At 29.8% G+C, this 24,991-nt stretch overlaps 2 protein-coding genes across 2 annotated transcripts; both read left to right on the top strand.

Moving 5' to 3' along the window:
- Nucleotides 1-1,516: 1,516 nt before the first annotated feature.
- Nucleotides 1,517-4,714, top strand: LOC145950529 (putative disease resistance RPP13-like protein 1). The gene has a single exon (XM_083061621.1). It carries the CDS (start codon nucleotides 1,646-1,648, stop codon nucleotides 4,712-4,714), a length of 3,069 nt encoding a protein of 1,022 aa, XP_082917747.1. The 5' UTR covers nucleotides 1,517-1,645.
- A 10,753-nt stretch (nucleotides 4,715-15,467) lies between these two features.
- Nucleotides 15,468-19,226, top strand: LOC145950528 (putative disease resistance RPP13-like protein 1). The gene has a single exon (XM_083061620.1). It carries the CDS (start codon nucleotides 15,516-15,518, stop codon nucleotides 19,224-19,226), a length of 3,711 nt encoding a protein of 1,236 aa, XP_082917746.1. The 5' UTR covers nucleotides 15,468-15,515.
- The last annotated feature ends 5,765 nt before the right edge of the window (nucleotides 19,227-24,991 follow it).

Raw genomic sequence — 24,991 nt, 5'->3', positions numbered from 1 at the left:
TATTTTTTTAATATTTTGAAAATTTTTTAAAAATGCTATTGTTTAAAAATTTTTATTCCCAAATTGTGCTCGTTACACAATAAAAAAAATCATTATAACCAATAATAAAATGGCAATATTGTCTATTTTAGTAAAATATGTTTAATTTTTTTATTCTAATATAATAATAACTATTATTCATGGCCGAAATTTAATAAATTTATTTAGTATCATTTCTTATTTTACAAATGTTATTTATAATTTTTAAAATATGTATCAGTTTTATTCATTTTATGCTATGATAATATTATTTTACAGTTATTTCTGATTTTGGCATGCTGTAGTGTTATTTCTTTTTCTTTTCACATTTGTTTTTCCTTTTCCCATAATATTTATTAAAATATTGTAATATTTATTAAGACTTGTTAATGAGCAATAATATACAGCCCGAAAATGTATTCTAAACGTTTTGAATATTAAAATATTAATATTTTTAAATAAATTTATTGTAAAATACTTATTTAATTTAATATTTTATAATTCAAATTATTATATTAATCTTTCGGAATGAATTTTGACGGATGTATTTCGAGGCTCAATCATTTTTTCTTATTAATAGATATAGTAGAAAATGGTTAAATAGAAGATAAAATTAGAAAGAAAAAAAATAATTAATTGATGTGATAATAGATATGATAAAGTGTGAAATATAGAAAAATGAGACAGAAAGTGGATGGAAGATAAAGTATGTGTATAAACAGTAAGCCTACTATAATGATAGATTATTTTTTATTTATATTATGAAATACAAAACTATAAAATGTTAGACTCAAAGTCAAGTCTACTTTGTTTATTGATAGTAGATGGTAGACGCAAGTTCTTGGTAGTTTCACTTTCACGCTTTCATGTAAATAATATTTTCATGTAAATATTAATTTATATATAAATACTCATAAACATTCATTCATATATATATATATATATATATATATATATATATATATTTTATTTGATTGATATCAGATAAATGAATACTTTTATAATATATAAAATGATAAAAGGGATCACTATCTGTCTTGTCATTCTTATGGTTGAATTTAGATAAATAATTTTTATTTTTTCAATATTTTGAGAAATTTTTAAAAATATTATTGTTTAAAAATCTTTATTCCCAAATTGTGCTAATGAGTAATAATACAGTGGTTGTTAACAAAAAAAAAATCATTGTAACCAATAATAAAATGGCAATATTGTCTATTTTAGTAAAATATGTTTACTTTTTTATTTTAATATAATAATAACTATTATTCATGGCCAAAATTTAATAAATTTATTTAGTATCATTTCTTATTTTACAAATGTAATTTATAATTTTTAAAATATTTATCAGTTTTATTCATTTTATACTATGATAATATTATTTTACAGTTATTTCTGATTTTGGCATGCTGCAGTGTTATTTCTTTTTCTTTTCACATTTGTTTTTCCTTTTCCCATAATATTTATTAAAATATTGTAATATGGGTAACTTTATTGACTTATTGACTTAAAGTCAAGTCATCAATAACTCATTTCATCAGTATATTAACACTGCAATGCATTGTTATAGTCATTCACATAACTTGTTCTTCAAATTAATTACTCATTTTCTTAATTCTTACCATACATGGCAGCAACATTGGTTGGTGGTGCTTTTCTTTCTGCTTTCCTTCAGGTTGCATTTGACAGACTTGCTTCTCCTCAAGTTTTGGATTTCTTTCGTAAAAAAAAACTTGATGAGAACCTTTTGAAGAAGTTGAAGAGAAAGCTGCGATCCATCGATGCTCTTGCTGATGATGCAGAACTACAACAGTTCAGAGATCAACGTGTGAGAGCATGGCTTCTTGATGTCAAAGATGCTGTGTTTGAAGCTGAGGATTTGCTGGATGAAATTTATGAACTCTCCAAACGCCAAGTGGAAGCTGAATCTCAGGCTCAAAGCATTGAAGACAAGGTGTGGAATTTCAATTTCTCTATATCTCCTGTCAGTTTGTTCAATAATGAAAATGAAATTGAAACCAGGATGACACAAATCCTTGATGACTTAGATGAGCTTGCTAATGAAGGCACTCATCTAGGTTTGAAACCCAAACTAGGCTCCAAAGAGCCTAGTTGTGTGTCACAAAAACTGCCATCAACATCTTTCATCATTGAAAGTGTTATTTATGGTAGAGATGATGACAAAAAAATCATCTTTAGTTGGCTCACATCTGACACAGACAATCATAACAAGTTATCAATACTTTCTATTGTGGGCATGGGAGGGGTGGGTAAGACCACACTTGCCCAACATGCATACAATGACCCAATGCTAGAGGGTAAATTTGATATCAAAGCTTGGGTCTGTGTCTCGGATGATTTTGATGTTTTTAAGGTAACAAGAACAATTCTAGAGGCAATCACTAAATCAACTGATGATAGTAGAGACTTACAAATGGTTCAAGAAAGATTGAAAGAAAAATTGTCTGGAAAGAAATTTCTCCTTGTTTTAGATGACGTTTGGAATGAAAAGAGAGATAAATGGGAAGCTGTGCATACTCCTCTAATTGATTGTGGGGCTCAGGAAAGTAGGATCCTTGTTACAACACGTAGCAAGAATGTTGCTTCTATCATAAGGTCAAAAGAACACCTCTTGACACAATTACAAGAAGATTATTATTGGCAGTTGTTCGAGAAACATGCATTCCAAAATGCTAATCCTTCCCCAAGTCCAGACTTCAAGGAGATTGGCATGAAGATAGTTGAAAAATGTAATGGACTTCCTCTTGCCTTAAAAACAATGGGAAGTTTATTACACAACAAGCCTGTTTTGGAATGGAAAAACGTATTGCAAAGCGATATATGGGAATTGGAGAATAGTGATATTGTGCCTGCTTTAGCACTGAGTTATCACCACCTTCCTTCCCATCTCAAAAGATGTTTTGCTTACTGTTCTTTATTTCCAAAAGATTATTTGTTTAACAAGGAGTTTTTAATTGAGGTTTGGATGACTCAAAAATTTCTAGAATGTTCTCAACAAAGTAAAAGTCCAGAAGAAATTGGTGAACAATATTTCAATGATCTATTATCTAGGTCGTTCTTTCAACAATCAAGTGAAAACAAAAAGCGTTTTGTCATGCATGACCTTCTAAATGATTTGGCAACATATGTTTCCAAGGACATTTGTTTCAGGTTAGAAGTTGATCATGGAAAAAGTATACCAAAAACAACTCGTCATTTGTCATTTCAATGTTTTGATGGGTACGAAACTTTACATGATATTGAAAGGTTACGTACATTTATGCCAACACCTTTTCATGTTTGGGATTGCAAGATGTCGTTACATGAGTTGTTCTCCAAGTTGAAGTTCTTACGTTTCTTATCTTTGTCTCATTATGTCCTATCAGAGGTGCCAGACTCTGTTGGCAATCTTATGCATCTCTGTTCCTTAGACCTTTCCTGTACTGACATAAAAGAGCTACCTGAATCAACGTGCTCACTCTCTAACTTGCAAATATTAAAGTTGAACAATTGTAAATATTTGAAGAAGCTTCCCTCAAGTTTTCATAAACTCATCAAGTTGCATCGCCTTGAATTGATTTTCACTCACTTGAGAGAAGTGCCAACACGTTTGGGACAATTGAAAAACCTTCAAATATTAATGAGTTCATTTTGTGTTGGAGAAAGTAAAGGGTTCACTATTCAACAATTAGGAGAACTCAATCTCCATGGAAGACTGCAAATTAGGAATCTACAAAATATTCAGAACCCGTCAGAGGCATTAGCTCTGGATTTGACAAATAAAACACAGCTTGTTGAAATAGATTTAGTATGGGACCAAAAATTGATCCTTGATGATCCAAGGAAAGAGGATGCGATTATAATTGATAATCTAAAACCGCCAAAACACTTGGAGCAATTGTTAATTAAGGGGTATAGAGGTACACAATTTCCAAGTTGGTTATTCGATAATTCATTATCGAACGTAGTCTCCTTAAGGTTGCAAGGTTGTAAATTCTGCCAACGTTTGCCTCCCCTTGGACGTTTGTCATTTCTCAAGTTCTTGCAAATTAATAGGCTTGATAAGATAGTGAGTATTGATGTTGATTTTTATGGGAGTAAATCTTCTTCATTTCCATCTCTAGAATCATTGTGTATCTACAGTATGAAGAACTTGGAAAAATGGGAATGTGAAGATGTGACGGGTGCTTTTCCACGCCTTCAAAATCTTTCTATAAGTGATTGTCCCGAGCTGAAAAGGCATTTGCCAAAGCAACTCCTTTGTTTAAAGACACTATATATTACTTCTTTTCAAAATCTTAAAAATGTAGACTACAAGGGTCTCTTCCACCTCTCATCTCTTGAGAAAATAGTTCTAATAAACTGCAAAAGCCTCCATTGCTTACCAGAGGATCTCTGCCAACTCTCTTCTCTCAAGAAATTGATTGTTGGAGATTGTTCCAACTTGCAATGCTTACCAAAGGGTCTCCGCCAACTTTCCTCTCTCCAGAAACTGGTTCTTCGAGACTGCCCCAACATCCAATGCTTACCAGACAATGGTCTACCCGAATCCATTTCACATCTCAGAATTTCAGGCAGTCCATTGCTCAAACAGTCTTGCGGCTCACCAGAAGGCCAAGACCATGCAAAGATTGCTCACATTCAAGATGTTGTTTACGACACTGATTCTGATTCTGATTATGATGAGTATTGGTGAGTTATTATCATGTTTAAGTTTCTAGAGTTTCTTGTGCTATATATGTGGTGGATCTAGGGAATTACTAAATTATTGTTTTATAAAGTTTTATTTGCTTCATGGTTGTTGTAGTCGTTCGTGAGTTATTCATAATGGATAGAATACTTCTCACAAAAATTCTGTTTTTAATGTTTTACGTACGAGACATCATTGTTCAATCGATAATTAATTGTTTTTCTTCGTATTGTTTATACTTTCGATAGATAATTCTTCTTTTCATAATACAAGACTTTATATATATATATATATATATATATATGAGGAACTATTTATTCTAAAAATAAGTTTAGAAGTAAGTTTTTTTAAATTTACTCTATTGAATTTATAGTTTTTAATATATTAATCAGATTTACAAATTTTTTAAAAATTTAAAAATTATTTAATATTTTATTTTATTAATTTAAATAATCCTATAAAATAATTTTATGATTTAAATTTAATGAAGTATTAAATAATTTTTAAATCTTTTTAAAATTTACAAACTTAATCTATACATTAAAAAAATTTAATTTAAAAATTTGATCATTGAAATTTAATGAAAAATATAAGTTATTTAATGTATTAAATTAAAGTAAACTTATTCTTTAAATAAATGAGTCTTCTTATATATATAAATATATATATATATATATATATATATATATAAATGGTTTTAATTCATAAATTTTATTTAATGTATTAAATCAAAGTAAACTTATTCCTGGTTTTAATTCATAAATTTTATTTAATACATTAAATTAAAGTAAACTTATTCTTTAAATAAATGAATATTCTTATATATATATATATATATATAAAAGTAGTTTTAATTCATAAATTTTATTTCTAATTGAAGAGTTACATATTGTGTTAATTATGTATAAAAAAATATTTAATTTGTTGCAATATATAAGAGTCGAAACTTCAAGCTAAAATGTACTTTGATATAGTTTAAAAATATTTTAAAGAATTTTTCTATTGAAAATAAATAATTTTATTTTAGTTCTTAGAAACATTTTAAAGATATTATGTTGGATGTCATTTATCCAAAGAATCAAAGTTAAAATCCAGTTAAAACTGGATTGAATTTACTGCTATTTGTAAATAGTTTTCATTCCTTTTCGTCTTAACTTTTACATGAGAAAAATATTATATGAATTTAATATACTTTCAATATTATTGAAATCCTTGTTCTATCATTTAATTAAATCGACGATTCTCAAATATATGCATATGACTAGCTCTAGCTCTCAAAATCCTCAATTTTGGTAGCACTGTTATTTTTTTCAACCTCGAGTGCAGAACTTAGAAGGATTACTGTTTTTTTTCTCCGACCCTTTTCTTGAATTCTAAAATATTAGTTTTTTATTCCAATTTTGTTAAAAAATATTTAATATTGTCACATAAAATTTACTACCTACTAATATTTTTATTAATAAAAATATTACATTAAACATCATTGATAGTATTAACTATTTCAAATGGTTATTTTTAGATATATTATTTGTGATTTAGGAAATTATAATAAGACTTTAAAAAATTATAAAGACTAAAAATAATAATTTTAAATTTAAAGGAAGATTACAAATAAATTTATTCTAAATTTAAAAAATTAAAAATATATTTAACCTTGATTAGTTTTAGTAGAATATCACCTTCCAATTATATTTTTTTTATCTACATATTTGTACTTGATATTTGTACTTGAGACCTTCCTTAAAAAATTAAAACCAAATTCCATTTTCACTAATATAATAATATAATATAATCTTTCATATATCTGAAAAAATTTACTAGGATCTCATGCTTTTAACATTTTCTAAATTTGTAATCTACCAAAGTTTTTAATTAACTTATTTTAATTATTTTTCTTAACTGAAGTTCCTAAATTTTATCAAATAAATAAATAAATATCATATGAAAATTTATCTCACAAGGTTTTAATTTAAAGATTATCAACATCCAAGAAACCATGGTTTTCCCACTTAATTCCTTATATCTCTACCTCAGGAAGGAACAAGTTGCAATTTTTTTAAATTTAATTATCTTAAATATTTATGTCATGAAGGAAATCAGATACGTAATTATAGAGATTGAAATATTTGTATTTATTGATATTATTATATCGTAGCAATTATCATGTTTACTTATAAGGATAAAAAGTAAATTCTTATTTATGGGTAATTTTGAACTCATTCCAATTTTGATAGGAAATATTCAGTTTAATTGAATATGAGTACGAATGAGTATGTAATACTCAATTCACTATAAAAAAAAATGTGTGATTTGTGATGGTTATTTTGGAAGTTTTTGGCGATTTGAAACCATCACAAAATTGCATTTTTGTTTGACTTATTTATATTTTTTAGCGGTTTTAAATATTTTATTGTATTTTATGTGGCATATTAATTCATGATTTATCCATTACTATACATCCATCCAACTAAGTTCAAGAAGAAGAAAAATTAGATAAATAAATTAATTTTATAAAAGACATATATAAAAATAAAAATTAGATAAGTAATTTAAAATTTATGAACAAGGAATTAGATAAGTAATTTTGAAAAAAATTCATGATTACCTGATGTGAAACACTTAGTTAAAGCAAGTGAAGTAAATTGAGATTTTTTTTTAGTTAAACCAAGAGAACAAAAATATGCTTTAATTTATATTTGTATACAAATAATATATTAATTAAAAATTGATGTACATGAATTAAATAAATAAATGATATTTTATCTATAAAAAGAATAAAATGTATTTATCATCACAATAAAACTATGAAAAGATAAATAAAATTAAAATCAATTTAAATTTTAATTAGATCTAACATATACAATAGTTAATGATAATCTATGATTTGACAATTTGCCTCTAGTTTTAATGGATCATATACATCCCTATAATATATTACTAATTAATATATTGTTTTACATGCTTATGTATCGTTGTGATTCTGGTAACTGTGTAGTGCATTTGTTACTTTGTATTAATAGTATCCCCTTGTAAATTACAATATGTAATATAAATTATGTAACATAAAGAATTATGCATATAATCCGAAACAACTTTTGGCAGCATATCAATCACAAAACTAAGGTACCCTATATCACTATGAGAATTTCATAGTTTCATAAATGAAATATAAAACTGCATCAATAGGGAAAAATAATGCTAATAATAAAATTATAATAGCTAACTCATATCTATTGACACCTTATATTTTTGTAAGTTGGAGTTATAGGAAAAGAAGTAGAAATTAATGTTGAATATGTTTTTATTATCCCTTACATGTCCTGAAGCAATAAAATTTGCAGAAAAGGAAGTAGAAATGCTAATATGTTTTTATAACCTTTTACATATATGAAGCAATAGAATTTGCAAGAGGATGTCAATTGTGCTTGAAAGTATCCAATATCACTTGGTAAATTACACAAATTTGTCTAAGTAAACACATGTGTAGGGGATTAATTCTTAATATTTGTGTTTTGATACAACAATTATGTGCAGGAGATTTGTTAAACTAAACAAATTTGACTAAATAAACAAATGTGCTAGGATTAAGATTCATATATTCAAAAGAACTTAAGATTTCATTCGGATTATCAACTTATTATCATAAATCAAACTCATGACTCACATGCTATCTATCATGAAAAAAAGTCCAAGACTCTCTCGTTAGGAGCTATGGTTACTTTCACCTATTAAATCATAAGTTCTTAGTTTTGTGATAATTCATGTGTAACATCTATTTATAATATAAAAAGTTGAGATACACTATAATACGTTGATACATCACTTTATGCATTACCATGTTAGTGAAAAAGTTTATGTGTCATTTTATAATTTTTTTTTCTTATTCTATTATATCTCTATCTATAGAAATTAAAAGCTACAAAACTTATAAGTCACACTCTCTACTATCTCACTCCTCCTTCTCTCTCACTTTTGCATGAAAGTTATAATTAATATTCAATAATGAAAATACAATGCATAATCTAAAGCATTTATGTAAAATAAAAAAGGCTTAAATATGTTTAGTTTCTTAAATTTATAATAAATACATTTTTAGTCCCTCAAATGTAAAATTGTTTTCTTTAATCTTGTAATTTTTAAAAATCTTGTTTTAGTCCCTTAAATCACTAGTAACATCTAAAAGTGACAAATTGATATAGTTGTGCAAAATCAACTTAGTTTAATGTTATGGTTTTGCTAATAGAGACATTAGTAGGTAAATTTTGTGCAACAATATTTGACAGACTCTAAAAAATATTTGAAAATAAAGATTAAAATAAGATTTTTTGAAATTACATGGACTAAAAAGATAATTTTTTAATTTGATGGACTAAAAGTAAATTTACCTTAAATTTGAGGGACTAAAAACATATTTAAGTCTAAAAAAAAATTAGTTCCACAATTTAGTTCTCTTGACACAATCATTAATTAACCTAAGGGAACAGATTAGAAAAATCTCTTGATAAAAGTATCCAAGCATTTGGGGAACCCTCTCTTGAAAGATGGCTATTAAGGAGGAGAATCAAGTATTAGTACTCTAACAAACATCCTATTCTACTTAATGTGGGACTTGGGCAGTCCATAGTACTTAAGCTCCGATCATAGTGGCATAATGGGAGTGGATCATTTTATGTAAACTCTGATACTCATGTATTTTACATTTGAATGATTGCATTGCAGATGATGATCCTGGAGCAGCAATACCATGATGATTTGAAGAAAGAACTTCAAGGTGTTACACATACTTCAACAGGTTCTAAAGAAACATCTACTGGAGTGGTACCGACAGGAGAATCAACTACCAATGTTCCACAATTTTTGAATTTTGAATTATCAATAGAGTACGACTCTACAATCTTTTCCAGTGATTCCTCGTCGAGATTTGATTTTATACTGCTTTCCCTTCTCAACATTCCTTCTGAATTGGAATGCTTTGTAATCTGATTATCATCCTCAAGCTCACTTGTCTTTATAGATGTGAGATGTTTGTGACTATCATGCTCACAAAGTTAAGTAAAGTTATTCTTGTAATTTTTAGTACACCCTGTCTTAAAAATTGGTTTATTATAAATGTTATAATATATATTTTATAGGTGTATGCACCTAGAATGGTACAGTAATTTTGGACTAACATAATATTAAGTGGTATAATATTTAATAACATGATATTTAAAAATAAAAAATTAAAAAATATATAAATAAATTTTTATCACTCGTAAAAATATATAAAAATAGAATCTTTTGCATGTTATTTTTATTTTTATATATTATATTAATAAATGTCATGTAACTTAAATAATGATAAATCATTGAATAATGTTTAAATTTAACGATAAAAAATATTAAATTAATGATAGAATCTAAATTTTGTATTTTAAAAGATAAAAGAATTAATATATTTATTTTAAAATAGAAGAATTAAAAACATAAATAAAAAATAGAAAAAATAAAAATATAATTTAGCCAATATTTTTTAAGGCAAATTTAGAAGCAACTAATTTAAATTTGTCATAATCAATTTCTGACATTTGTAAATGTTACAGCTCTTTTAGCTTTCAGGAAAAATATTTTGTGGAGATTTTTAGTTATCAGAAACTGTATTAGCCGTGACAAACTGCAGCTTTTTTTTTATTTTTATATATACTTTTTTTTAGTGATATCTTTATGCATAAATAATTATGTTTGAGTTGGATCACATAAACAGCTAATAATTAGTTTGTTGTTGAACTACTTTATCACTATTCCTAAAAGTTTAGCATTAAAAAGAAGCTATAAAGAAAAATACATGCATTATTAGATAAGTTGAGTTTATTTATTGATTAGTTAGCCACCAAAGTTGACCAAACGCACTTAACTTTCGTAAAAGACATATCTTTTGAAAAGGGACAAAGAGTTTTAAGTGTGAACACTATGATTCTTTTTAAGACGCAAGTTCTTCGTAGTTTCACTTTCACGCTTTCATGTAAATAATATCCTAATATAATGGGTTCAAGGCTTTTTTGTTTTTTGTTTTTTTCAAAACTATTCTATAAACTACTTTTTAGTAACTACTTTTCAGATGAAAATAAAGAAATATAAATACGTTTATTAACACTTAATTTAACGACAGTTTAAAAACTGAGAGAAGAAAAAATTTAGTTGTTAATTTTATTTTCTTATACTTTGAAAAAAAAAACACTTGGTTTATAATTTTTTTTATTTACAACTTCATTTTATTATTATTATTATTATTATTATTTATTTATTTTTGGTCATGTAGAAGAAAAAAATGTGTATTTATGAGATTTATTTTTAGAATTAAAACAAACCATATTATAGACAGCTTATTAGAAAAATAAATATTACCGTCTTATAAGTTATAACTTTTAATTTCAGCCTTTATGAATTATGATATTATAGAAAAAACTTAAAAGATCAAATTAAATTAAAGTAAATGTTTAGATGGTTAATTCAACAGTTTATTAATATAAAAAGTTAGAGTGCTAGTATATTATACCTTTATGTTGTATTTTATTTTTTTTCTCACTAATTTATATTTAAGGATAAAATAGAAATAATATATATATATATATATATATATATATATATTTATATATATAACTACCTTTTTAAAAATAATAACTACCCATCCCTTTATAGAAACACTATTTTTTTTTACGGAGACAAAAAATAGTAATATATAAAGAAGATATATATTTTTTTAGTGTATAAATTTAATTTTATGAAAAACCTGTTCCACCACCTCACACACAAACCTTCTTCACTCACAATTAAACTGGAATTCAATATTTTCATAAAATGTTAATTTTATCTTTCTTTTATTTTATAAAATCATTCAGATCTAGTTATACATATAATGTAAATTTTTGGCTAAAAACCTATTTTGGTTCTTTATAATAATTATTTGTTTTAATTTAGTCTCACTTTTATTTTTTGTCTCATTTAGTCTTTAATAATTAATTGGTTACAATGTCAGATTTCCGTCTAAATTATTTAGACGGAGTTAACTGTTAGTCATGTGGATGCTACGTGGATGCCACGTGGAAGCTACGTAGATGCCACGTGAATATCAAATTTTTGTCATGCATGTGGAACCAAAACGACCTGTTTTGAATCCGGAACGGGCCGTTCTGGTTCCAAAATACAGTTAATGTAACTTAATAACTTTATAAACAACTTCAGCAATATACAACATATTAAAATTAATCTATCATGTCAACTTATATAAACAGCATAAATCAACTTAAGCACTCAACAACTCAACTATTTCAACAAAAGAACACCACACATAAAGCTTCCCTAACTCTCCTAAAATTAAACAACCTACATTCTAGCTTCCCTCACCTGAAGATTGGCTCAAATAGCCAAAAACTGAACAAAAGTAGAATTTTCCTTCGAGGCTCAACTTAGAACTTCTATCCACCCAAATCAAGCTTTCTAATATGAATTTCAAGAAATGACAGAAGGCATTAGTGGTCTAGAGAAGAAAAGGAATCATACAGAGAAATTTGGGAGAGAAAGGAGCTCACAGACCCAGAGACCTTCTCTCTAAAACTTCTCTCTAAAAACTCACATTCTCCTCAAGGCCCACAACCCCTATTTATAGACATTCCGGAATGGCCAGAACGACCTGTACCAAATTCGGAACGGCCCGTTCTGTACTCCTTCATCATGTGCAAAACCCACCTGCAGAACGACCCGTTTTGAAATCAGAACGGCCCGTTCTGGTACTCATCCAGAACGGCCTGTTCTGCATCTAGAACGCCCCGTACTCCAACCAGAACGACTTGTTCTCCAACCAGAAGGACTCGTTCTAGAATTTGGAACGGCCCGTTCTCCCTCCAGAACGGCCCGTTCTCAACCACGAATTATTGGTAAATTTAATAGCCTGGAACGACCCGTTCCAGATTGGGAACGGCCCGTTCTGGGCTACTAAATCACCTATATTGGACTTTCTAAAACAACTTGCTACGTTACAATAAAAATTAAGTTTAATTTATTTATCACATAAAGATGTTTTTAATGTGATATAAATTTTTACAATTTTAATTTTTTTTTATCAACATAAACAATATATAGAAAGTACAAAAGTTTGACAAATATAAGATAAATGAATAGTTCCTCGAAAATTATATTTTATACATACGATAATTTAAATAAATAAATAAGTATATATATATATATATATATATATATATATATATATATTAGAATATAATTTTTATTTTTTAAAATATATCATTTTTTAGATAAAAAAAATTGTGTGTGTAAATGGTTTGCTTTCGATTTTTGAACCACACTGGTGCATTATGTTGTTTGGCGTTCTGGAACGGCCCGTTCTGAATCTAGAACGGTTCATTTGGAATCTAGAACGACCTGTTCTGGTTTCAGAACGGCCTATTCTGGTTTTAGAACGGCCCGTTCTGATGCACGCATTGGTGTTAAATAATGTATCTGGAATGGGTCGTTCCAGATGCAAAATTTACACATCATGAGTGCAATCGGAACGACTCTTCCAGTTTCAAAATGGGTCATTCTGGTTCCAGATGCATGACAAAATTTGACATCCACGTGGCATCAACGTAGCTTCCACGTGATCAATAGTTAACTCTGTTTAAATAATTTGGATGGAAGTCCGACATTGCAACTAATTAACTTATTAGAGACTAAATTGAGACAAAAAATAAAATTGAGATTAAATTGAAACAAACAATTATTATAAGGGACTAAAATTAGTTTTTAACCTAAATTTTTCTAATTTATTTTATTACCAATATATATGTAATAACTATCTTTTAGTACACATATATTTCAAATTAGTTTTTATTATAAATATATATTTTAAAATTATTAATTTTAATTTTATTTTATTTTGATCTTATTTAAACTTTATATTTAAAAAATATTAATTTATATATAAATATTCATAAATACTCATTCATATATATATATATATATATATATATATTTATTTATTTATTTATTTATTTATTTATTTATTTGATTGATATCAGATAAATGAATATATAGAATGATAAAAGGGATTATTATCTGTCCCATGTTTCATTGTCATTCTTATGGTTGAATTTAGATAAATAATTTTTTATTTTTTTAATATTTTGAAATTTTTTTAAAAATGCTATTGTTTAAAAATTTTTATTCCCAAATTGTGCTCGTTAACACAATAAAAAAAATCATTATAACCAATAATAAAATGGCAATATTGTCTATTTTAGTAAAATATGTTTAATTTTTTTATTCTAATATAATAATAACTATTATTCATGGCCGAAATTTAATAAATTTATTTAGTATCATTTCTTATTTTACAAATGTTATTTATAATTTTTAAAATATGTATCAGTTTTATTCATTTTATGCTATGATAATATTATTTTACAGTTATTTCTGATTTTGGCATGCTGTAGTGTTATTTCTTTTTCTTTTCACATTTGTTTTTCCTTTTCCCATAATATTTATTAAAATATTGTAATATTTATTAAGACTTGTTAATGAGCAATAATATACAGCCCGAAAATGTATTCTAAACGTTTTGAATATTAAAATATTAATATTTTTAAATAAATTTATTGTAAAATACTTATTTAATTTAATATTTTATAATTCAAATTATTATATTAATCTTTCGGAATGAATTTTGACGGATGTATTTCGAGGCTCAATCATTTTTTCTTATTAATAGATATAGTAGAAAATGGTTAAATAGAAGATAAAATTAGAAAGAAAAAAAATAATTAATTGATGTGATAATAGATATGATAAAGTGTGAAATATAGAAAAATGAGACAGAAAGTGGATGGAAGATAAAGTATGTGTATAAACAGTAAGCCTACTATAATGATAGATTATTTTTTATTTATATTATGAAATACAAAACTATAAAATGTTAGACTCAAAGTCAAGTCTACTTTGTTTATTGATAGTAGATGGTAGACGCAAGTTCTTGGTAGTTTCACTTTCACGCTTTCATGTAAATAATATTTTCATGTAAATATTAATTTATATATAAATACTCATAAACATTCATTCATATATATATATATATATATATATATATATATATATATATATATATATATATATATTTTATTTGATTGATATCAGATAAATGAATACTTTTATAATATATAAACTGATAAAAGGGATCACTATCTGTCTTGTCATTCTTATGGTTGAATTTAGATAAATAATTTTTATTTTTTCAATATTTTGAGAAATTTTTAAAAATATTATTGTTTAAAAATCTTTATTCCCAAATTGTGCTAATGAGTAATAATACAGTGGTTGTTAACAAAAAAAAAATCATTGTAACCAATAATAAAATGGCAATATTGTCTATTTTAGTAAAATATGTTTACTTTTTTATTTTAATATAATAATAACTATTATTCATGGCCAAAATTTAATAAATTTATTTAGTATCATTTCTTATTTTACAAATGTAATTTATAATTTTTAAAATATTTATCAGTTTTATTCATTTTATACTATGATAATATTATTTTACAGTTATTTCTGATTTTGGCATGCTGCAGTGTTATTTCTTTTTCTTTTCACATTTGTTTTTCCTTTTCCCATAATATTTATTAAAATATTGTAATATGGGTAACTTTATTGACTTATTGACTTAAAGTCAAGTCATCAATAACTCATTTCATCAGTATATTAAAACTGCAATGCATTGTTATAGTCATTCACATAACTTGTTCTTCAAATTAATTACTCATTTTCTTAATTCTTACCATACATGGCAGCAACATTGGTTGGTGGTGCTTTTCTTTCTGCTTTCCTTCAGGTTGCATTTGACAGACTTGCTTCTCCTCAAGTTTTGGATTTCTTTCGTAAAAAAAAACTTGATGAGAACCTTTTGAAGAAGTTGAAGAGAAAGCTGCGATCCATCGATGCTCTTGCTGATGATGCAGAACTACAACAGTTCAGAGATCAACGTGTGAGAGCATGGCTTCTTGATGTCAAAGATGCTGTGTTTGAAGCTGAGGATTTGCTGGATGAAATTTATGAACTCTCCAAACGCCAAGTGGAAGCTGAATCTCAGGCTCAAAGCATTGAAGACAAGGTGTGGAATTTCAATTTCTCTATATCTCCTGTCAGTTTGTTCAATAATGAAAATGAAATTGAAACCAGGATGACACAAATCCTTGATGACTTAGATGAGCTTGCTAATGAAGGCACTCATCTAGGTTTGAAACCCAAACTAGGCTCCAAAGAGCCTAGTTGTGTGTCACAAAAACTGCCATCAACATCTTTCATCATTGAAAGTGTTATTTATGGTAGAGATGATGACAAAAAAATCATCTTTAGTTGGCTCACATCTGACACAGACAATCATAACAAGTTATCAATACTTTCTATTGTGGGCATGGGAGGGGTGGGTAAGACCACACTTGCCCAACATGCATACAATGACCCAATGCTAGAGGGTAAATTTGATATCAAAGCTTGGGTCTGTGTCTCGGATGATTTTGATGTTTTTAAGGTAACAAGAACAATTCTAGAGGCAATCACTAAATCAACTGATGATAGTAGAGACTTACAAATGGTTCAAGAAAGATTGAAAGAAAAATTGTCTGGAAAGAAATTTCTCCTTGTTTTAGATGACGTTTGGAATGAAAAGAGAGATAAATGGGAAGCTGTGCATACTCCTCTAATTGATTGTGGGGCTCAGGAAAGTAGGATCCTTGTTACAACACGTAGCAAGAATGTTGCTTCTATCATAAGGTCAAAAGAACACCTCTTGACACAATTACAAGAAGATTATTGTTGGCAGTTGTTCGAGAAACATGCATTCCAAAATGCTAATCCTTCCCCAAGTCCAGACTTCAAGGAGATTGGCATGAAGATAGTTGAAAAATGTAATGGACTTCCTCTTGCCTTAAAAACAATGGGAAGTTTATTACACAACAAGCCTGTTTTGGAATGGAAAAACGTATTGCAAAGCGATATATGGGAATTGGAGAATAGTGATATTGTGCCTGCTTTAGCACTGAGTTATCACCACCTTCCTTCCCATCTCAAAAGATGTTTTGCTTACTGTTCTTTATTTCCAAAAGATTATTTGTTTAACAAGGAGTTTTTAATTGAGGTTTGGATGACTCAAAAATTTCTAGAATGTTCTCAACAAAGTAAAAGTCCAGAAGAAATTGGTGAACAATATTTCAATGATCTATTATCTAGGTCATTCTTTCAACAATCAAGTGAAAACAAAAAGCGTTTTGTCATGCATGACCTTCTAAATGATTTGGCAACATATGTTTCCAAGGACATTTGTTTCAGGTTAGAAGTTGATCATGGAAAAAGTATACCAAAAACAACTCGTCATTTGTCATTTCAATGTTTTGATGGGTACGAAACTTTACATGATATTGAAAGGTTACGTACATTTATGCCAACACCTTTTCATGTTTGGGATTGCAAGATGTCGTTACATGAGTTGTTCTCCAAGTTGAAGTTCTTACGTTTCTTATCTTTGTCTCATTATGTCCTATCAGAGGTGCCAGACTCTGTTGGCAATCTTATGCATCTCTGTTCCTTAGACCTTTCCTGTACTGACATGAAAGAGCTACCTGAATCAACGTGCTCACTCTCTAACTTGCAAATATTAAAGTTGAACAATTGTAAATATTTGAAGAAGCTTCCCTCAAGTTTTCATAAACTCATCAAGTTGCATCGCCTTGAATTGATTTTCACTCACTTGAGAGAAGTGCCAACACGTTTGGGACAATTGAAAAACCTTCAAATATTAATGAGTTCATTTTGTGTTGGAGAAAGTAAAGGGTTCACTATTCAACAATTAGGAGAACTCAATCTCCATGGAAGACTGCAAATTAGGAATCTACAAAATATTCAGAACCCGTCAGAGGCATTAGCTCTGGATTTGACAAATAAAACACAGCTTGTTGAAATAGATTTAGTATGGGACCAAAAATTGATCCTTGATGATCCAAGGAAAGAGGATGCGATTATAATTGATAATCTAAAACCGCCAAAACACTTGGAGCAATTGTTAATTAAGGGGTATAGAGGTACACAATTTCCAAGTTGGTTATTCGATAATTCATTATCGAACGTAGTCTCCTTAAGGTTGCAAGGTTGTAAATTCTGCCAACGTTTGCCTCCCCTTGGACGTTTGTCATTTCTCAAGTTCTTGCAAATTAATAGGCTTGATAAGATAGTGAGTATTGATGTTGATTTTTATGGGAGTAAATCTTCTTCATTTCCATCTCTAGAATCATTGTGTATCTCCGGTATGAAGAACTGGGAAAAATGGGAATGTGAAGATGTGACGGGTGCTTTTCCACGCCTTCAAAATCTTTCTATAATTTATTGTCCCGAGCTGAAAAGTCATTTGCCAAAGCAACTCCTTTGTTTAAAGAGACTAAGTATTATTTCTTGTGAGCAACTTTTTGAAGGAAAGCTTTTCTATGAAGGAAAAGAGTCAGACATTGATATATGTGGACACAAAATGGAAGCGTGGTTGATCGAATGGATTGGGAACATCATATGTGATTCTTCAATTGAATGTTTGGATGCTTATTTTGGCCTACATGTATATATTCCCATGAATCGTTGCTACAATTTCCTTAAAAAATTGAAAATGAGTGGTAAATCCCTAATGACCTTTCCCCTCGATATCTTCCCAACATTAAGGTCACTTGAGCTTGGTCGTTGTCATAGTCTACGGATCATTTCACAGGAACACATTCATGATCATCTTAAGAATTTGAAAATTTGGGAGTGCCCTCAATTTGAATCACTGCCTCAATGCATGCATATCTCCCTCCCCTCTCTTGAAGATCTATGCATAACAGATAGTCCAAAACTTGAGTTACCCCCTGACAAAGGTTTCCCACCAAATCTAAAATCCTTGTCTCTCCTCAATTGCTCCAAACTTATGGCCTCAATAAAAGAGGCTTGTGCTTTGGTTGCCAATCCCTCTTTAAAATACTTGTATATAGAGAAATTGGATCATGTTGAGTGTTTTCCCGATGAAGGTTTGTTGCCAGTCTCTCTTACTTCTCTATGGATTGAGAATTGTCAAAATCTTAAAAATGTAGACTACAAGGGTCTCTTCCACCTCTCATCTCTTGAGAAAATAGTTCTAATAAACTGCAAAAGCCTCCATTGCTTACCAGAGGATCTCTGCCAACTCTCTTCTCTCAAGAAATTGATTGTTCGAGATTGTTCCAACTTGCAATGCTTACCAAAGGGTCTCTGCCAACTTTCCTCTCTCCAGAAACTGGTTCTTCGACACTGTCCCAACATCCAATGCTTACCAGACAATGGTCTACCCCAATCCATTTCACTTCTCAGAATTTCAGGCAGTCCATTGCTCAAACAGTGTTGCGGCTCACCACAAGGCCAAGACCATGGAAAGATTGCTCACATTCAAGATGTTGTTTTCGACGGTAATTCTGATTCTGATTATGATGAGTATTGGTGAGTTATTATCATGTTTAAGTTTCTAGAGTTTCTTGTGCTTTATATGTGGTGGATCTAGGGAATTACTAAATTATTGTTTTATAAAGTTATATTTGCTTCATGGTTGTTGTAGTCGTTCGTGAGTTATTCATAATGGACAGAATACTTCTCACAAAAAAAATTGTTTGCAATGTTTTACGTACGAGACATATTGTTCAATTGATAACTAATTTTGTTTTTCTTCATATTGTTTATATAGCCGACTTCTATGGAGATAATTCTTCTTTTCACAATACAAGGCTTTTAATATATAGAAAAGAACCTATTTACTCTAAGAATATATCTTTTTAGATTTATTCAATAATGTATCTCCTACATTAAATTTTTATAATTCAACTATTAAATTTAAAGTTTTTAATGTATAGATTAAGTTTGTGAATTTTTAAAAAAATTTAAAAGTTATTTGATACCGAGTTTCATTAATTCAAATTAATATATAAAATTAATTTATAATTATCCATTCATTTGAAGTATTTTGAATTAATGAAATAAAATATCAAATAATTTTTAATTATTTTTTAAATTTGTAAATTTGATCTATGTATTAAGAACTTTAAATTCAACAATTAAATGGTTAAAATTATAAACAGAATAAATTTATGTAAACTTAGTTTTGCAGTAAGCAGATCCTCCTATATATATATATAAGTATAAATTTTGTTTTTAATTGAAGAGGTACACATTGAGTAATAAAAAAAAAATTAATTTGTTGCAATATAAGAGTCTAACCTTTAACCTAAAATTTGTTTGGATATAGTTTTAAAAGATTTTTAAGGGTGTTTTTATTGAAAATAAATAACATTTGTTTAAACTAAAGAAGCTCTTAATTTTTTTTAAGTTATTATGTTGAATGTCATTTATCCAAAGAATCAAAGTTAAAATTCACTTATAATTAGTTTGAATTTACTGCTTTTTGTAAATAGTTTTCATTCCTTTCCGTCATAAATTTTACAAGAGCTAGAAAAATATTATATGAATTTAATATATACTTTTAATATTATTGAAATTCTTGTTCTTGTTCTATCATTTAATTAAATTGATGATTCTCAAATATATACATACGACTAGCTCTAACTCTCAAAATTCTCAATTTTTGTAGCAACTGTTATTTTTTTTCAACCTTGAGTGCAGAACCTAGAAAGGATCATTGTTTTTTTCCCCAACCCTTTTCTTGAATCACGAGAAAAAAAAAAAAACACGTTTCATGCTTTATAAGTAAATAACAACATTTGCGCACACATTCAACATTAAGTTAAATTATTTTTTATCGATTCTTATGATTATATATATAAAAAAATCTATATCACTATTATTTTATTTGTTATCATGTTAAAAGTGTAACATACCTACTTTTGTCGTTGATAATTAATTTTCATTAATTGATTATTAGCTTAAATATATTTTTATTTTTTAAATTTAAGATAAATTTATTTTTTTTTGTCTTTGAAATTTAAAATTGATCTTTTTAATCTTGTAATTTTAAAAAATTTTGCTCTAATTTTTATACTTAAATTTTTGTTAAAAAATTTATCTATTAATGTTGCATAAAATCTAGTTATGGATATTTTTGTTAGTAAAAATATCTTATTAAACACCGTCGTTGATAGTGTATAATTATTTCAAACTGTCATTTTCAAATATATTATTGGTGACTTGAGGGACTATAACAAAATTTTTAAAAATTACAGGACTAAAAATAATAATTTTAAATTTAAAAAAGGACCAAATATAAATTTATCGTAAATTTTAGAGACTAAAAATATATTTAAATCTTGATTATTTTTAGTAGAATATCTCTTTCCAATTACATTCTTTTATCTACATATTTGCACTTGAGACCTTCCTTAAAAAAATTAAAACCTAGGATCTCATATCTTTATTATTTGAAAAAATTTACATAGGATCTCATGCTTTTAACATTTTCTAAATTTGTAATTTACCAAAATTCTTAATTTTCTTCTTTTAATTATTTTTCTTAAGTGAAGATCCTAAATTTACAAGATAAATAAATAAATATCTTATAAAAATTTATCTCACAAGGTTTTAATTCAAAGATTATCATCAAGAAAGCATTGTTTTCCAAGTTAATTCCTTATATCTACCTCAGGAAGGAACAAGTTACAATATTTTTTTTAATTTAATTATCTTAAATATTTATGTCTTGAATGAATGCATTTTATATATAGCTGGTTTTTGTTGTCCATATTAACGGAAACAAGGAAATTAGATATGTAATTGCAGGGATTGAAATATTTGTATTTATTAATATTATTGTATCGTAGAAATTAGAAATAATTATAGGCTAGATAATATATTTATATATAAGAATGAGAATAAGTGAATTCTTATTCATGGGTAATATATATAGGATTTGTTTCAATTTTGACGAAAAATATTCAGTTTGATCAAATATGAGTATGAATATAAGTATAAGTAATATGCAATTTATTAAATCGGATATGAGGGCCAGAATTTGTATAAATTTACTTGTCCTGTATTTATACTTACTTTAAATTTCTAGAAATTTAATTTATTTTTTAAAAATTTATTTGATATTATGTAATTTTTACTCTATTTTAAAATTATGTTAAATGAAACTTAATTAATATAATTTTATAATTACTACTCTATATTGAAATTTTTGCCTTTGTTTTATGTAACGACCCGGCTGGCCACTACGCTCATCACCATAACACACCGGAAACACTATACAGAGTAGAACAAATATATAAATATAGAGTCTAGAATATAAATATATACATATGTCCCGAGTCCGACTAGAGTTAGGGCATGTAATACAAGAATTTCATCAAAAGTCACAATGCCAAGTGACCAAAACAAACAAAACTTCCATATAAGTCAGCTCCATCCATCAGCTACCGACTCGCCACTATCCACCACCTATCCCTGCTCTGCTCCCGTACATAGTACGATCATAGCAGTCCAACCACATGGAAACACAAAGGGTAAGCTAGCATAAAAAGGAACAACATATAGAAAGATTTAGGAAATATAAAAAAAACTACAACTATCAACACTTCATCAACATACATCCCATCGGTTCTCAACATGATCATCAATAAGCATGCAATGCGTCGTCACGCATATCAACTCGGAGATCTCCTACAACAACTCAGCCGTTTAGGCCTACAACAACTCAGCCCTTTAGGCCTACAACAACTCAACCCTCCTACAACAACTCAGCCGTTTAGGCCTACAACAACTCAGTCATCACATAACACTGCACAACTATACAACTCATCACATCAGCTTCACAGTTCAACATATCATCTACAACACAACACCACTTCTCAACACATTCATCAGATACAATTTAATATCAACAACAACATTATCTACTAGACATCATTTCATAACCTTCCATTTCAATTCAACTCAACATAAAACATCATACACAACAATCTCATCTCCGCGCCCGGCGCATACGTGGTTGCGCCCAGCGCATACGTGGTTGCGCCCAGCGCAGCGCAACCAGAAAGCACCAGCGTGCCCCACGCACCCAGCGCAGGTGTGCCCGCGCCCGACGGGACTCAGCCAGAGAACCCAAGGCTTTCTCGCACTTCGCGCAATGGCCATTGCGCCCAGTGTTGGCCAGGCAGAGACTCAAAGGAGATTCACGCGCCCGACGTACCGAACCCAACGCTGAGCGCGGGGAAGGCAGGGACCACCCCTTGGTCTCGTGCCTAGTGCAATTCGAAATTGCACCCAGCGCCCTCAAGGCAGAGACTCCCAAGGAGTCTCACACCCAGCGCGACAAGGGTCGTGCTCAGCGCAGCCTCAAGAAACCAAAAGCAAGTTACAACGAGTATCGTGCCCAGCGCGGTCCAAGTCACGCTCTGCTCGGGCCAACCAGAGACCCACATTCTCAAGCGCGCCCAGCGCACTCATGATTGTGCCCAGCGAGCTTGGCCAAATGGGGTCCCCTGGTGGCCACGCGCCCAGCGCGATGAACAGCGCTCAGCGCGAAGCTCAGCAGCAACACTCCATTTTCAAAAAGTTTGACCAAAACCTGTATAACTCAACAGAAATCTAACATGCAAACTATCCACAAGCTTTCTCTTTCATCAAACATCAATAAAAATGATACATTTTCGACATGCAAACACGAAATCATCAAAACCCCAAAAATTTATTTAACTCCGAAACCCTCCCAAAAACCCATTTTCAGAAATCTTAACTCAGAAATCCAGAAATCATCGTGTAACAAATGAGTTTCTGAACTCGTCCATAGCCAAATAAAACAGAATGACTAGCTTCCTTTACCTCGGGTGAAGATTTCGAGCTCCGGGAAGCTTGAATGGAGAAGAAGAGAGAACAAGTGAGCTTGAATGACGGAGAAAGGAGAAGAGGAATCCAACACCAGCTAGTACTCCCTACTACTCAGCACCACCACCTTGAGTTCAAGCAAAAAGGGAAAGAGAGAGTTTTAGAGAATGAAGAAAGTGAATTCAGTTCAAAATGAGAGGGAGAGGGTAGGGTCCCGGGGAAGGAAAAAGAAAAAGACAGATAGAGGTCTAACAACCTCCCCAACAAAAAACGTTTTCGTCCCCGAAAACAGACTTACTTGGGAAGAGAAACGGGTAACGCTCCCTGAACTGCTGCTCTACCTCCCAGGTAGCCTCACCGGTAGTTGCATCCCACAACACCTTTACCAGGGCAATGGACTTGCCTCTCAACTCCTTCAGCTTATGATCAACTACAGCTACTGGAAACTTCTCATACGTCAAATTCTCCTTCACTTGTACATCATCCAACTCCATCACATGACTCGGATCATGGACGTACTTTCTCAGCTGGGAGACATGAAACACATCGTGCAGGTTTGAAAGAGATGGTGGCAAAGCCAACCGATAGGCAACCGGACCCACACGCTGTATGATCTGGTAGGGACCCATGAACCTCGGTGTCAACTTCCTTGCCTTCAGTTCTCTACCCACACCAGAAGTCGGAGTCACCTTCAGAAACACATGCTCCCTTTTAGCAAACTCCAAAGGCTTCCTCTTCTTGTCAGCATACGACTTCTACCTACTCTGAGCAGCCTTCATCCTTTCCTGAATCATCTTCACTTTCTCAGTAGTCTGTAGGATTAGCTCCGGACCTACCACCACTGACTCACCATCCTGGTACCAGTACAGAGGAGTCCTACATCTCCTGCCATACAACACTTCGAATGGTGCCATCCCAATGCTTGCGTGAAAGCTGTTGCTATAGGTGAACTCAACCAACGGTAGGACCTCTTCCCAGCTACCCAAATGGTCTAACACACAAGCCCTAAGCAGATCCTCCAAGGACTGGATTGTCCTTTCTGATTGACCATCCGTTTGTGGATGATAAGCAGAGCTCAACTTCAACTTCGTACCTAAGGCCTGGTGTAGACTCTGCCAAAATCTGGAAGTGAACCTCGGATCTCTGTTTGAAATAATACCGGAAGGCACCCCGTGCAACCGTACTATTTCCCTCACATACAACTGCGTCACTTCTCCAAGGACCACTTGATGTTGACAGGCAAGAAGTGTGCGTACTTGGTCAACCGGTCTACAATCACCCAGATAGCATCACTATTCCTAGCTGACCTAGGCAACCCGACAATAAAATCCATGGTAATGCTATCCCACTTCCATTCCGGAATCTCCATCTGCTGCATCAACCCACTCCACTTCTGATGCTCCACCTTCGCCTTTTGACAAGTCAGACAGGCCGCTACAT

This window comes from Cajanus cajan, chromosome 8 (genome assembly GCF_000230855.2).
Source record: "Cajanus cajan strain Asha chromosome 8, NIPB_CcT2T_4, whole genome shotgun sequence".
Classification (NCBI taxonomy): Eukaryota; Viridiplantae; Streptophyta; class Magnoliopsida; order Fabales; family Fabaceae; genus Cajanus; species Cajanus cajan.
This window is presented reverse-complemented; position numbering and strand designations above follow the sequence as displayed.

Coding starts and splice junctions, on each gene's coding strand:
- LOC145950528 (XM_083061620.1), top strand. CDS start 15,516: ATGGCAGCAACATTGGTTGGTGGTGCTTTTCTTTCTGCTTTCCTTCAG.
- LOC145950529 (XM_083061621.1), top strand. CDS start 1,646: ATGGCAGCAACATTGGTTGGTGGTGCTTTTCTTTCTGCTTTCCTTCAG.